Source organism: Peromyscus eremicus, chromosome 13 (genome assembly GCF_949786415.1).
Source record: "Peromyscus eremicus chromosome 13, PerEre_H2_v1, whole genome shotgun sequence".
Lineage (NCBI taxonomy): Eukaryota > Metazoa > Chordata > Mammalia > Rodentia > Cricetidae > Peromyscus > Peromyscus eremicus.
The window spans coordinates 20,509,187-20,523,063 of record NC_081429.1 but is presented as its reverse complement, the minus strand read 5'-3'; the positions used below and the strand labels follow the sequence as shown (position 1 = coordinate 20,523,063).

Genomic DNA, 13,877 nt, shown 5'->3' with positions numbered 1-13,877 from the left:
CTATAGCCCATACACTGTGAGACACAAATAAGTCAACATGTCTCATACACTTAAGCATTTATCATCGTGCAAACTATGTAGTCACATGCTGATCATTCATAGCCGCTACAAGAACCTGTCCATGCAATTACTCAACCTGAAGATGAGAAGCTATAGGAGTGTTTTAAAAAAATTAAATGACCTGGCATTTAATCTAATGCAGAAGCAATACATCCAGAGATGAAGCTGCATTATGTAATTAATTTTTCTCTAACAGAAATCCAAGTCGAGACATGGAGTGAGGTCGCTGGAGAAGCTCAGAGACAGTGGTCTTGCTCGGTGCTTCCACAGTGTCTGTGTCCACTTGATTCCACCTTTTTCATGGCAAGCATGCCTGCATGTGGTTTCCATGTTTCCCACCTGTATCTTGATGACCAGTCTGCTCCCAACTTAGGCTTAAAAGCCATCTTATAGTAGAGACCAACTAGGCTCATCCCTGTTTATGATTAAACCTTTTTTTCTCAAGGATTGGGCTATGCCCCACCTGTAACCTTAACTATAAATGGTTCTGCACTGCCTGTTCCAGGAAATAGCAACCAGGTCTTTATTTCAAAAGTTGTTTATAACCATCTTACAACCCTACCTTTGTTTCAAAAGATTTCTATGACTACCTGTTGTGAGGAATACCTTGTTAAGACTACATTGCAATCATGTCTTTGTTTTAGGAAGTCATTATGACTAACTTGTTATGCTTATGTTCTGCTCCTGTAACTCTACCTATTTTGCACGCCAGCCTTTCCCCCCCATTTGGGAACCCTCCACCTCTGAGCTATAAAAACCTTGTCCTTCTCACTTCCAATGCTGACCTTGAATCTTTGGGATTAACAGATGAACACATTATCCCACAGGGTTAATTATTCCTCCACTTCCTTCAGCATGGCTTATGGTGAACTTGCCTTCCTGAGGGGTTGTCCTTTCCTTGACCAGATGATTGGCCATCCTATTAAGGGATGTGGCAATGGCATGTCACCACTCAGAGGAAGATTCTTTTGGTTGGAAAGCAGCAGTTTTCCATAAATTGGCCTTTAATGCTACTGCAGCAGCATTGTCAAAGCACTCCCGACCTCTCTTGTCACCATTTGTTCCTTATTTAATGAAACAATTAAGGCCTGATTAAATAAGTAATACACGATTCCCGGACATCGCCCCAACTCCAGATTTTGTGCAGTCTTTCCTTTTATCGATTTTCTAAATGTGGAATCTTAATTTTTGAAGCATTCTTCTGAAAGTATAGAGAATAATATATATAAAAAATGGCCTTTAGAGCTTTAGAAATGAAATCTTAAACTGTTTTCCTCAGATGTAGTATAACTAAGGACACCCTGTGGGTCAGGTGACATTGACTATGAAATTAGATGCTTTATTATTGCTCTCAGTATAATCACCAATCCTTTTTAAAATCCCAAGCAGTTCTCCCCCGTGACTAGATGTTTAGCCTTCATCTTTAATTACAGGAGCTTGTGCCTGTAAGAGCGTCTTTGGACCTACTGCTGTATGTTGCTTGGCTTGTAGGTTTTCATTCCCTGTCCTTGAACTTCCCGTTCTTAGAGTCAACTGCATGAAGAGAGCCCTGTGCATGCGCTGCAAACACTTTATTTTCGTGTATAGGTCTAAAAGTCGGTATCCCTAAGTTTTAGAAAGATTTCTAAATACCAATCCCTCTTCATCGAATTAATTTTAATAAGAAAGGTAAAAATAAGAGAGCTGGTCGAGATTCAGTGATTACTTGTAAGTGAGAGGATTTGGGGAAAGAGCATCCTAGCCTCACATCCCTGTAACAGCGTTGGTTTTTCTTACTCCCTTAGTTGTGCTGGGCGAGGCACATTGTTGTATTTTAACATGTACCTCAGTTCATATTTTGCACCATTGTTCAAGTGTTTGACTTCTGTCACATGCAGACTTGGTGGTAATTGTTCCTGCTCTTTCACAGGGCTCTGCGATTTAGTAACTTACACAGAACGCAGTCTATTTGCTTTCAAAATTTATGTGTTTTTTCACATTATTATATGAAATATCATGCATTCCTTGTTTTTGCAGATATTCCACTTTCTGTAGCTTGTGTAAAACTGCCCATGTGTAGCTATAGACGTGTTTTATTTTGGTTACAGAAGTAACAGTTTGCAGTGTTTACTGTGTGACATGATGACTTTTTTTTTATATGAGGGGATGGGGGCTCAGTGCAGCATGCTATGAAGATCATAGTATTTTTCAGCATCCCCCAAGTCTGTGTTTCAAACTGTTTTGGTTAACAGCCATACGAAGAAATATATACCACACTGTGATCTACAAATGCATAATATACAGACTCCAATATACTGAACTAAAGGGAACTGTGAAATCCATCATGATATTTTCTCTCCTCATGTGCTTTATTTTTATATAAAAACTCCATCAATTCATTTCATGAGTTATTTAAGGGCTATGATCTACAATGTGGGAAAACAATGTTGCTCTGAAGATACAGAATGGAACAGAATCTAGTGTGGGCCATTTGGAAAAGGGTGGGGATGATTTATTCAAGCTCCTCTTTTGGCTGAAGCAACATTTCAATTTTGACATAAACGTTTTAAAGTTATTTCAAAAACACATAATATCAACTGACTTGGAAATTGTTTTATCAAAAGTAAATGTAATAATAAAATGGTTTATCTTTCTCTATGGTTCTTAAGCATTTATTGGTGTGATACAAAACTGCTTTTCTCTTTTCTGTCTTGACAGATTGGCTACTTGATCTTCTTACGACTTTTTGTATTTTTCCTGCATGGTCACTTGGAAAATTTTAAACAACATTTACTTAGGCTGCAACCATATTTATACGGTAGAATATCTTTTTGTTTTACGCTTATGAATGTTTTATGCTACATTTTAAGATTCTCTGACTGTCACTGTTAAAGCGCATAAGCTGTTTTATGTTTCGTGAAAAGTAATGCCTCCAGGGACGGCTCCTGGGCCAGGCAGCATTTCTTTGGTACGTGTTTTCCCTCAGAAACTTAGAATTTCTTGTGGCAAGAAGATGCCAAAATCCAATCTCCTTGTGATCTGAATGAAATCTACATTCCCATGAGCTATAGTCACCACCTGTGCCATAGATGTCCAGGATCTAACCTTGACTGAAACCTCATATTCCTTGACCATCTGCTCACTGTCCCTGTTCTTCTCCTCACCCTCCTCCAGCCTTCTGCGATCAGCTCTTCATTTTCTACCCAAGGGCATGTGATGACTGAGTCTCAGTTTTCTCACTCATAATGATAGCTGCCAAACTGAACTATAGAGCAATGAAGTTCATATTCTAAAGTAGGTCTACTGGCACTGTAGATGCTGGGCTAGAATAGGGAGAGAGGAGGGCTCTGGACCATCGCAGTGTGGTTGTACAGCAGAATATTTTAGCACTACCTAAAGCAGAGCAGTGTTTTTTAAATTGTTCCGATGGGGGAAGAAATGTCATTGGCACTGCGATTCCACACACTATGATATGCATCTATTTAGACACTGGGAAGAAGGAATCATGGAGGGATGGATATTGAAAATGTAAATGATTGCAATGGGATGTCAGATAGCAAAGTAGTTAGTTAATTGGTTCTAGGTTGCATGTGTAGGAAAGTGAGGAGTCAGGAGGAAATTGATGCTTTTATATTGACTAATATGGTCAAGATTTGGAAAAACGTGACTTATCACAAAAACAAGTGAGGAGTAGGTTACAGGTGATTAATAAAGCTAAGAACACCTTAGTGCATGCTGGGATGTCACAACCCATATAAAAACTCACCGAATCCATTTAATGTTGCTCATACGTAAATGTGTTTAAGGCCGACCATGTGAGACTGGATAGTCTATCAGGGAGCTCATCCCTGGAGAAAGCTGAATAGTAACCATGTGTATGTATTAACATAATATCACATATAACAAATAATTACATATTATAATATATAATATACATAATATGTTAAACCATATACATGTTTTAATTAAAAATTTTAAGGAATTTCATAGATGAATACTATATATACATCATTTTTACCCCTTATTTCCCCCTCAAATTCTCCAGACTTCTTTTCAAGTTCATGGCCTCTTCTTCTTTAATTACATCTATGTACATATGTATCTATCAACAGAGCATGCTGAATCCATTTAGTGTTGCTCATGAGTGTATGTGTTTCGGGCTGACCACTGGAGAAATCTCACAAAGTTCTACTCCTAAATGAGGAGATACCTGTAATTAATGGCTGCCGAGAGAGGGAGAAAATATTATTTAATTGTACATTCAACCATCACACAAAGCTGCTCTGAATTATAAAAACTTGAATTTGATTTGTTTAAGGTGTAGTTTTCTTCCTCACCACTAGAGGACACACATAACATTGTAAATTTTAACTAGTTAGGGCAACGAGTAGGAGCTCAGAGGTACTGAATTTAATTGTACTTTAATAACTAAAAGACAAATGGAACACAATGCAAGATAGTAATAAAGTATTTTTCACAAATGATTTTTTCTTCCCACAGCACTTTATTTCTCTGAAGCCTCCTACCACAAGTATCCAAACATCTTCTCCAATGTGCAGTTCATTCTGAAAACATCAGAAATTATATGTAAAAGAGAACTTCATTCTGAAACAGAATGGGGATGTACAGATGGACCAGAGACCTTATATTCTGATTTGGTAGGTTACCATATATGGTGGCTGTACCCTGTCACATAGCTGTAAGATAAATGACTATGATTTATACTCATTCTTATCAATCCATGAGGCAATGTTGAAGCTGAGCTTGGCTGGGGGAGGGGAGATGAGGAGGGTGACCAGCACACCCTCTTGCTTATGCACAAATCTTGGACCATAGATTGCTAGATGAGGAATGGGCCATCAACATGATCTGTTACTTCTTTAAAAGACACAGTGGCATAACACCTCTTCCGGAAGCACAGGACCCATCTCAGCCACTTAACAACAAATAATAGCATAGCTTAGATTCATAGGTTAACATTTGATCATATTCTATTTCATTAAGGGTAAGGATGTAAAGTATAGACTGGCCATGAAACAAATGTGATATGTCATGTTCTCAGTGTTTCATGTGAAATAATGCTGAATATGCCATTGAAGTCAACCAAAACTTTCCCAAAGCTCAAACTGTCTAGACATGGTAGTGCAGGCCTTTAATCTCAGCACAAGGGAGGCAGAAGCAGCAGATCTCTGTGAGTTCAAGGTCAGCCTGGTCTAGTGAGTTTAAAGCCAGCTAGAGCTGCACAGTGAGACCCTACCCCCTCCAAAAAGTTCAAATTGAGAGATTAAAATAATTCTAGTATACCAAGTTAATTTTTCCTCACTTATGTTATTAATAATCAATTTATGCAATAAGCAATAATTATGCAAACAAGTTCAATGAGCCATGTAATTGTGTATAAGACAGATGTTTTTCAAAGGACGAATTTCAGTCTCTTTGGTAATAATCTCTTTATTTCCTTCACTCAAATATTTTCTGAAAAATAATGAGAACTGTGGAACAGGGATTTTTTTTCATTATTTTAATTTTTATAGCTTATAAGTGGAAAATTTATTCTTTTTAATTTCTCAGAAAGGAAACAAAATTCATGTCTTTTGCTTGTGTGTGTGTGGTGTGCATGCTCTGTGTTTATTCATATTTGCACGTGTGTGTAAATGCGTATGTGCAATGTGTGTGCATGTGTGTTTATGTGGATGGGGAGGACAGAGGTGGATGCTGGAACCTTCTTAGATTGCTCTGGACTCTCTTGACCTACCCAGTCTTTTCCTGAACCTGGAGATGGTCCATTCCACCTGGCTAGACTGGCTAGCCAGCTTGCTCTGAGATCCTGTCTCAGATTCCAGAGAGCTGGGGTTACAGGTGGGATGCCCAAGCAGCCCAGATTTTAATGTGTGTGTGTGGTAGATTTACACTCTGGCTCTCACACTTGTGAAGCAAGCACTTTATCCCCTGGACCCTTTCCCCAGCCTGGAAAAACACTTTTAACCTAATGTAAGTTCTAATGATAAGGACATTTGTGAAAATTCCTTTAAAAAATAGCTTTATTTATGTGTGACCCCATAGTCTTCCCACACTCCCCTTAGTGCCTTTCAAACATTAACCAAATTTAACAGATGAGGAAATACGTGTTATCGTGCACGTTTATAATTTTTAAGCCTTAAGTATTTGTCTCTTGGCTCGTTAGTGATAAACCATCTATATAGAGAGTGATGTTTGCTAAGTAGTTTGAACCATTTGGCCATAATTAGTAGTAGACACAAATTGTGTCATGCAAAAAGAGGCATTTGTTTCAAAGTTTAAAACGTGTTTTGATGACGAACACACTTAAAACAAGATAGTAAGCTGCAGAAAGAGCATTGATCCGAAAGAGTAATGACCTACTTGGCCACCACCTGTGCGATGTCGAGGTGGTCTGCTCAGCTAGACCACCGTTTGCTCCCGTGTAAAAATAAGCTCTGCTCCTTTCTATGATCCATGGTCATCATGATCATCGCCATCAGAGCTGCCTTAACTGAATAAATAAAATTGTGCTTTGTGGATGGAAAGACCTAAAAACACAGGCATCCATAATTGAAAATCTATCAGGTATTCGCTTTAGGCTAGGCAGTTCACAGTGGCTTTCGGCAGAGGCGTCGAAGGAATGTAGTGTTGTCTCTCTAAATACGGTGCTGTGTGATCTACATGCTGCGCAGATGCTCTGGCTCAGGCGAGGCCGCTGTTAGTTTCTGTGCTGGTGCTCCTGAAGAACCAATCTATTTCCACCCTTGGGAAGCACAGGAGGTGTGCTGCTAGACGGGGCCAAGCCGACAGCTCGTGGAATGAATACATCGGCTGAGAGTGGCATGCGCAGTCACCGGGTCTTCCGGTACCATTTCCACTTTGTAGAACAAAGGACCTAAATACTATTTCAGCTCTATCCATGTGATTCTCCGAGGGGACTATAACACATTTGGGGCTGTCAGGTTTATTGCCTTTCTTTTTCTTCTCCAATTACTTCATAATCTAAAGACTGTAAAGGATAGTGGAGCCACAGCGCTCCTAAATCACCGCTCGTCTAATCAGCTCTGATTCATGGTGTGATTGCAAGCCCTAAAGTTCCCTAGTTTCCACCCAATTTCTCCAGTGCGGCGTTTCTAAGCCAGCCTCTCCAGTTCAGTTGAGCATCTGCCCATTCAATACCCATTTCATTCCTTACTTTGGGGAATGAAAGAAGAAAAAGAAGAGGCAATAGAATGTAATAGCTACTGTAGTGGCCATTTTTCCTCCTGTCCTTATTGACGCTATATTACAATCCAGGATTTATTGATCTATCCATCATCCCTTATCTTCCGATTATACTAAAAGGTCCATCCACAGCCTGTGTTGGCCGTTGTAAAATATTTTATGTTTAATGCTCGTGGAGATGGAGTAAAAGCAATTGCTGGATATGTTAAAAGCAATACACGGATTGCTTTAAAAATCCTGTGGAATTTACATATTGTAAGATACACAGTACGGATTTTGGTTTTAGTTTCTTCCTTTTGTGTCCTTTTAAGTGATCCAGACCCATACTTCCTGCCGACTTGGACAAGCGGTACATTTTTAATTAGCTCTGCGTTTGCAGAGCCCCGTTGCAGGATCGAAATTCCGTGTTCTGCTTAGTGGCAGAGCTGGATTTTCTGAGCACAGTTGTCGCGTCATAACAACAACATCGTTCTTTGGACTCGAAACACAGCTAAAATGGAGTAGAGACTTTATTAAATAGTATTATGTAAAGCACACATAGTTCCCGGGAAAGTAGCAGATACACTAACTTTATGTTCCGATGTGATTAGCAGTCTTACCCTCTCACGTGTCACATGCTCGGTAAGCGAAAAGGCAGGATCAAAATCTGGGGACACTCTGCTGTACCATGAGTGTGAATGATGCCAAGAGCAGCTTTGGAACGAGACACACACTTTTTAAAATTAGGAGCATTATTCAGTGACTCATGTTATTATTTGGCTGACACTTTTGCATTATGAGGTCTTTTTATGGCAATGTCGTTGACCCCTAAAATGACTGAAAACAGATGAAAGTCAAAACATTTGAGCAGCCACAGCAGAGCTCACACCTCCAAGCTCATCTCAGTTGTAAAGACCCTGACCAGTCTCTCAAAGGTCTTTTTTTTTCTTCTGGTTTTTCAAGACAGGGTTTCTCCGTGTAGTTTTGGTGCCTGTCCTGGACCTCGCTCTGTAGACCAGGCTAGTCTCAAACTCACAGAGATCCGCCTGGCTCTGCCTCCCAAGTGCTGGGATTAAAGGCATGCGCCACCGCCGCCCGGTAAGGTCATGTTCTCACAGTCTCATAAATGCCAAGGTGTTGGAGTTGTCTACATTCCCAGTAAATCTCATAGCAGGCCCTGTACAAGTTGCAGATGACAGTCTGGAGCTGGGCAGCAATCGAGGGAGATAGAGAAATCACAGGAAGTAGTAAAAGAAAAAGAAGAAACAAGGAAGGTAGGCAGGCAAGCAGAAAGGGACGGAAAAATATTCTCTAAAGTCGTTGAATTCTGGGCTTACCAAATGATCTTGCAGTAAAGTCACTCTCAATTTTTTTTCCTTTTTTGGGGTATGTGTTTGTTGTATATATGCTCACGAGTATGCAAGTGTGTGTCCATGTGTGTGTGGAAGCCAGGGATCAGCATCTGCTATCTTCTGGCCTCTGTCTACCTCCCGTTACTGAGATGACCGATGAGCACCATTATGCCCAGCTTTGTTGATGGCTGAGGATCTGAATTCAGGTCCTCACTCCTGTGTAGCAGACCTTTCACCTGCTGAACGGCCTCCCAGCTCCACCCCTTTTCTATTTCAAAGCCGCCACAGCTTGACAATTTGCCAAGTGAAATAATAAGGAATTACAGACAAAAATAAAGTATGTCTTAATTTTTATTTGATTGAGCGTGTATATAACCACGCTAGAGCGTCACAATGCTTTGAAACTCTCGTGAATCTCTGTGCTCTTGTGGACGGTTTGTAAGCAGCATTTATCTCCCAACCATATTAGACTGATTGACTGTAAAGACAACAGACTTTGTGGCATATAATAATTGTCAGGGCTGCTCTTTCCTGGTCTGTGCTGGGTTGAATCATGGGATTCTCATGATTACATTAAGTCTTTTCTTTTGATAATGCCAAGGCCATTAAGCCAAAGGTCAAGAGGAGGAGCACCAATTTGTCAGAGACAATGGGGTTATTCCTCAGTGGAGGGGGAGAGGGAAGGAGCCTGAGCTTCCAGGAGGAGCTATGGAGTATTTCAGCAGGAGAGTGCAGGGTGCATTTTTCACTGCATTTAGGCCTGGAAGATCAAGGGGAGCCCCAAGAAGCTTCTATAGATTCCCTCATTGAAAAGGAGGGATGATTCTATGACTGTGTATGTCGTGGGTGACACAGTGGCTTTGTTTTTGTCTGTGTTTAAGAATAGAAATTGTTACGCGACTTTTTAAAAATCATGGTCTTGAACTACAACTACTTGTCTGGGGCATGTAGTTTGTGCTAATGTCCAGCAGAACAAAATGACTCGGCTGTGCCAGACCAGACAGTTGTAAGTGACATCTATGAGGCTTCCTTTTCTCATTCTCCATGATGTGTGAAAAATGACATCATATAAAACTGAAATGAAACATAGGTCTTGCTCATAATCCCAAATGTTACCTTTTTATTACATTTTTTTTTTGAGACAGTATCTCCCTAAATTTCCCAAAGGTATCCTCAAGTTTGCCATCCTCTTGTCTCAGCCTGTCTTATTCACAGGCTTTGGTTACACAACCTACCTCCTAATGTTTTCTTTATCATGTGTTAGCACAAATACACACACACACACACACACACACACACACACACACACACACACACAGCCTAACTTAATAGTCTTTGTAGCCATCTAGTATCTATGAACTAGGAAAATATTGTTTTAATTTAATTGATCAGGCCATCTCAAAGTTTCAAAACAGATCTATATCTCTGTTTATGTGGACGAAGTCTGAAACCTAAGGACTGTCAGACATGCAGGCTGAGACACCTGAGGCTACCGAGACAATTTCATTTATATGGCTTTTGCTTTTTGAATGGGCTCCACCACAAAGCAGAAAATTGAGTTATGTGTGCATTTACCAAAGTCAGCCTGTCTCAGTCCAATGCCTTACATTATCTCGGAAGACAGCTTCCCTGTGGAATATTGTAGCACTCCAAACATGGCTTTGGTTAGGGCTTCCTTTCCGAATTACTGCTCCCAGGCCCAGCAAACTTCTGCAGACCTTGCCTCTAGCTGTTCTCTCCAGGATCTAACTATCCCCAACAGGAAAAGAATCAACACACTTCCAAAGAGCATAACAGTTTACTAGAAACTTGAGAGGTTTTAATTTGAAATTTTATATGAACCTCCAGCTTTTTTTTTTTTTTTGGTTTTCGAGACAGGGTTTCTCTGTGTAGCTTTGCACCTTTCCTAGAACTCGCTTTGGAGACCAGGCTGGCCTCGAACTCACAGAGATCTGCCTGGCTCTGCCTCCCGAGTGCTGGGATTAAAGGCGTGTGCCACCACTGCCCGGTGAACCTCCAGCTTTTAAGAGGACTCAACATAAAAACTATCTTTAAATTTAGTGATGATAGCTTATATAATAACTGAAGACAATGAAGCCCTTTAGATTTAAAGTGTTTCTTATTAGTATGGAATATGAACTGTCAGTGATCTGAGTATGTAGAACAGGGTGTGTATCTTTGGCTAAACAAACAAACAAACAGAAAACAATGAGAGTGCTGTGTTGTCATGGAATGCGGGTCACTGTAGCAGACCAATTATTTAATGAAGCTGGCAGGGAACACTTGGAGAAAACAAAAGCCTCCTTGTAGCTGAATTTGGAGTCTTAAAAACAGTTGCTTAACAGGCATTGGCCATGTTCCTTAAGACATGTATTTGGTTGTTAATGTAGAGAAATCTGCATTTCAGAGTGCGGTTTGTCACAGATCTTTGTTTAAATGTTCCCTGTTGCCTTCTGTCAGCTGTTGTGAAGAAGGGAGACACAAAGGGTCTGAGAACAGTGAGTCCAATGGTGGTCCTGTATAGGGTCTGGGAACCATGTGTCCATTAGTGGTCCTGCAGAAGGTCTGGGAACCATGTGTCCAATGGTGGTCCTGTATAGGGTCTGGGAACCATGTGTCCAATGGTGGTCCTGCAGAGAGTCTGGGAACTGTGCATCCAATGGTGGTCCTGCAGAGAGTCTGGGAACCATGTATCCAATAGTGGTCCTGCAGAAGGTCTGGGAACCATGTGATCAATGGTGGTCCTGTATAGAGTCTGGGAACCATGCGTCCAATGGTGGTCCTGCAGAAGGTCTGGGGACCATGTGTCCAATGGTGGTCCTGTATAGAGTCTGGGAACCATGCGTCCAATGGTGGTCCTGCAGAAGGTCTGGGGACCATGTGTCCAATGGTGGTCCTGTATAGAGTCTGGGAACCATGCGTCCAATGGTGGTCCTGCAGAAGGTCTGGGGACCATGTGTCCAATGGTGGTCCTGTATAGGGTCTGGGAACCATGTGTCCAATGGTGGTCCTGCAGAAGGTCTGGGAACCATGAGTCCAATGGTGGTCCTGCAGAAGGTCTGGGGACCATGTGTCCAATGGTAGTCCTGTGTAGGGTCTGGGAACCATGTGTCCAATGGTGGTCCTGCAGAAGGTCTGGGAACCATGTGTCCAATGGTGGTCCTGCAGAAGGTCTGGGAACCATGTGTCCAGTGGTGGTCCTGCAGAGAGTCTGGGAACTGTGCATCCAATAGTGGTCCTGCATAGGGTCTGGGAAGTGTGTTTTATTGTAGACTATTTCCCTGATAAATACACATATTGATTATAAAAATAGAAAGCTTCTATTAACTATACATCCCCAATGAAAATACTTGTAAATTACTTCACTTAGTAAAACATGAGATATAAGTGAATATTCATTCTGAAGTTTATATTTAAAATGTATTTAAATGTTTGTGCAAATTAAAAGAACTTTTTGGCAGATCTCTCTCCATGTTGTAATTTCAGGACCCTTTTGAGTTGAACAACGGGGGCTATGAAGTCAACCACCTGCTTTGGCACTGCGTGGTTGCCTGGACTTGTGTTCAGAACAATAGTCCTCGGCTGAATAAAGTGCTTGAACATCTCCTCCTCCACAAATCGCAGCTTCAGACGAAATGCTGGTAAGGGCAATTCTATAAATCCAGAGTGACTCAGAGAGACCTTTGTGCTGAAATGTTAATCACGGCTCTGTTGACTATGAATGCACTTTATGGCCTCAGCCCCGAAGACAAAGGCGCTGTGCAGATTTTATATCGGTTGTATCAGTGAATTGTTGCCATCTCTGTTGTCTTGTTTTGCTGGATGCTCTGTGTCGTTTGTCTCTATTAAATGAAATGTGTTACTGGTGGGAAATTCATTCCTGTGTTTAAAACATTTTCTTACTTCTTATGTTCTTAGATCCGAGCAATGAAGTTATCTATTACATATTGGAAAGGAGTGTACTGATCCTATTTATCTGTGCTTCTCAAAGAGATAGACAAGAAAATGGAATCCCAGTAAGGGTTAGCTTCTAGTCCATGCGTTAATTTAAGAAGGGTCATGGATAGCCTACAAAAGCAGATTGGGTGCAGTGGAAGGAAGACTAGTTTTCATAGGTTGACCAGTAATACTTATCTATGTTTGTGGAGTTCAGTGTGCTGTTTGTGTGTGAGTGTGAGGTGAGATTTCACTGTGGCTTCAATTTTATTACTTTGACTATTAGTGGAGTGGAACATTGTGAAGCTGTGTGGCTTCTTTTAAGAACTGTTGAGTTAGCTGGGCAGTGGTGGCACATCTTTAATCCCAGCACTCGGGAGGTAGAAGGAGGCAGATCTCTGAGTTCAAGGCCAGCCTGGTCTACAGAGTGAGGCCCAGGATAGCTAGGGCTACATAGAGAAACCCTATCTTGAAAAACCAAAAACCAAACCAAACCAAACCAACACAGCCCGTCCCCCGTCAGTGTCCCCCCCTCCCCCCCTGCAAAAAAAACCAACCCTCTCAGAAAAACCAAAGAAGAAATTTCAAATCAGATTTCAAATCAGGGCCTTTGTCTTTTAAATTGGGATATTTGTTTGCTTGACCTTGAATTAATTATTTGCATTCCTTATTTATTTTAGACATTAACTCAGCAGATGTATTATTTCTCCACATATGAGTTCTCTCTCACTTCTTTCCCCGCTTCTCCTCCTCTCCCTCTTCGGTTGTAGACTATTATTTTCAGATGTGTTACACTTGTTTATGCTGTGGAACATTTGTTTAAATGGTGCAGAGATGTGTTGCATTTTTTTTTTAATGTTGCATTTGTTTAACTCTGTGAAGCTGTGTTACTGTGCCTGTGTAAAACACCTGATTAGTCTAATAAAGAGCTGAATGGCCAATATTGAGGCAGGAGAAAGGATAGGCGGGGCTGCCAGGTGGAGAGAATAAATAGAAGGAGAAATCTGGGAGGAAAGAAGAAAGAGCAAGAGAAGAAGAAGAGGATGCAGCTACCAGCCACACAGCCAGCTGTGGAATAAAAGTGAAAGTAAGATATACAGAAGTAAGAAAAGGATAAAGCCCAGAGGCAAAAGGTAGATGGGATAATTTAAAGTTAAGAAAAGCTGACAAAAAACAAGCCAAGCTAAGGCTGGTCATTTATAATTAATAATAAGCCTCCATGTGTGATTTATTTGGGAGCTGGGTGGTGGGTCCCCCAAAAGACCAAACACAACCAGCAACACTCTTCCTCTCTTTTTTCTTCTGTCTTTCTTTGACAGAGCTTCATGTAGCTCAGTTTAGGTTTGA

At 40.9% G+C, this 13,877-nt stretch overlaps 1 protein-coding gene across 3 annotated transcripts in view; it reads left to right on the top strand.

The window, feature by feature from the left end:
- The window catches only part of Tmem232 (transmembrane protein 232), a 232,505-nt gene that overhangs the window by 24,421 nt on the left and 194,207 nt on the right, over positions 1 to 13,877 (top strand). For all 3 annotated transcript variants that reach the window (XM_059278233.1, XM_059278235.1, XM_059278236.1), the window contains 3 exons: positions 2,758 to 2,857; positions 4,540 to 4,697; positions 12,081 to 12,235. In XM_059278233.1, coding sequence (XP_059134216.1) covers positions 2,758 to 2,857; positions 4,540 to 4,697; positions 12,081 to 12,235 — 413 coding nt within the window. The remainder of the gene's footprint in view (positions 1 to 2,757; positions 2,858 to 4,539; positions 4,698 to 12,080; positions 12,236 to 13,877) is intronic.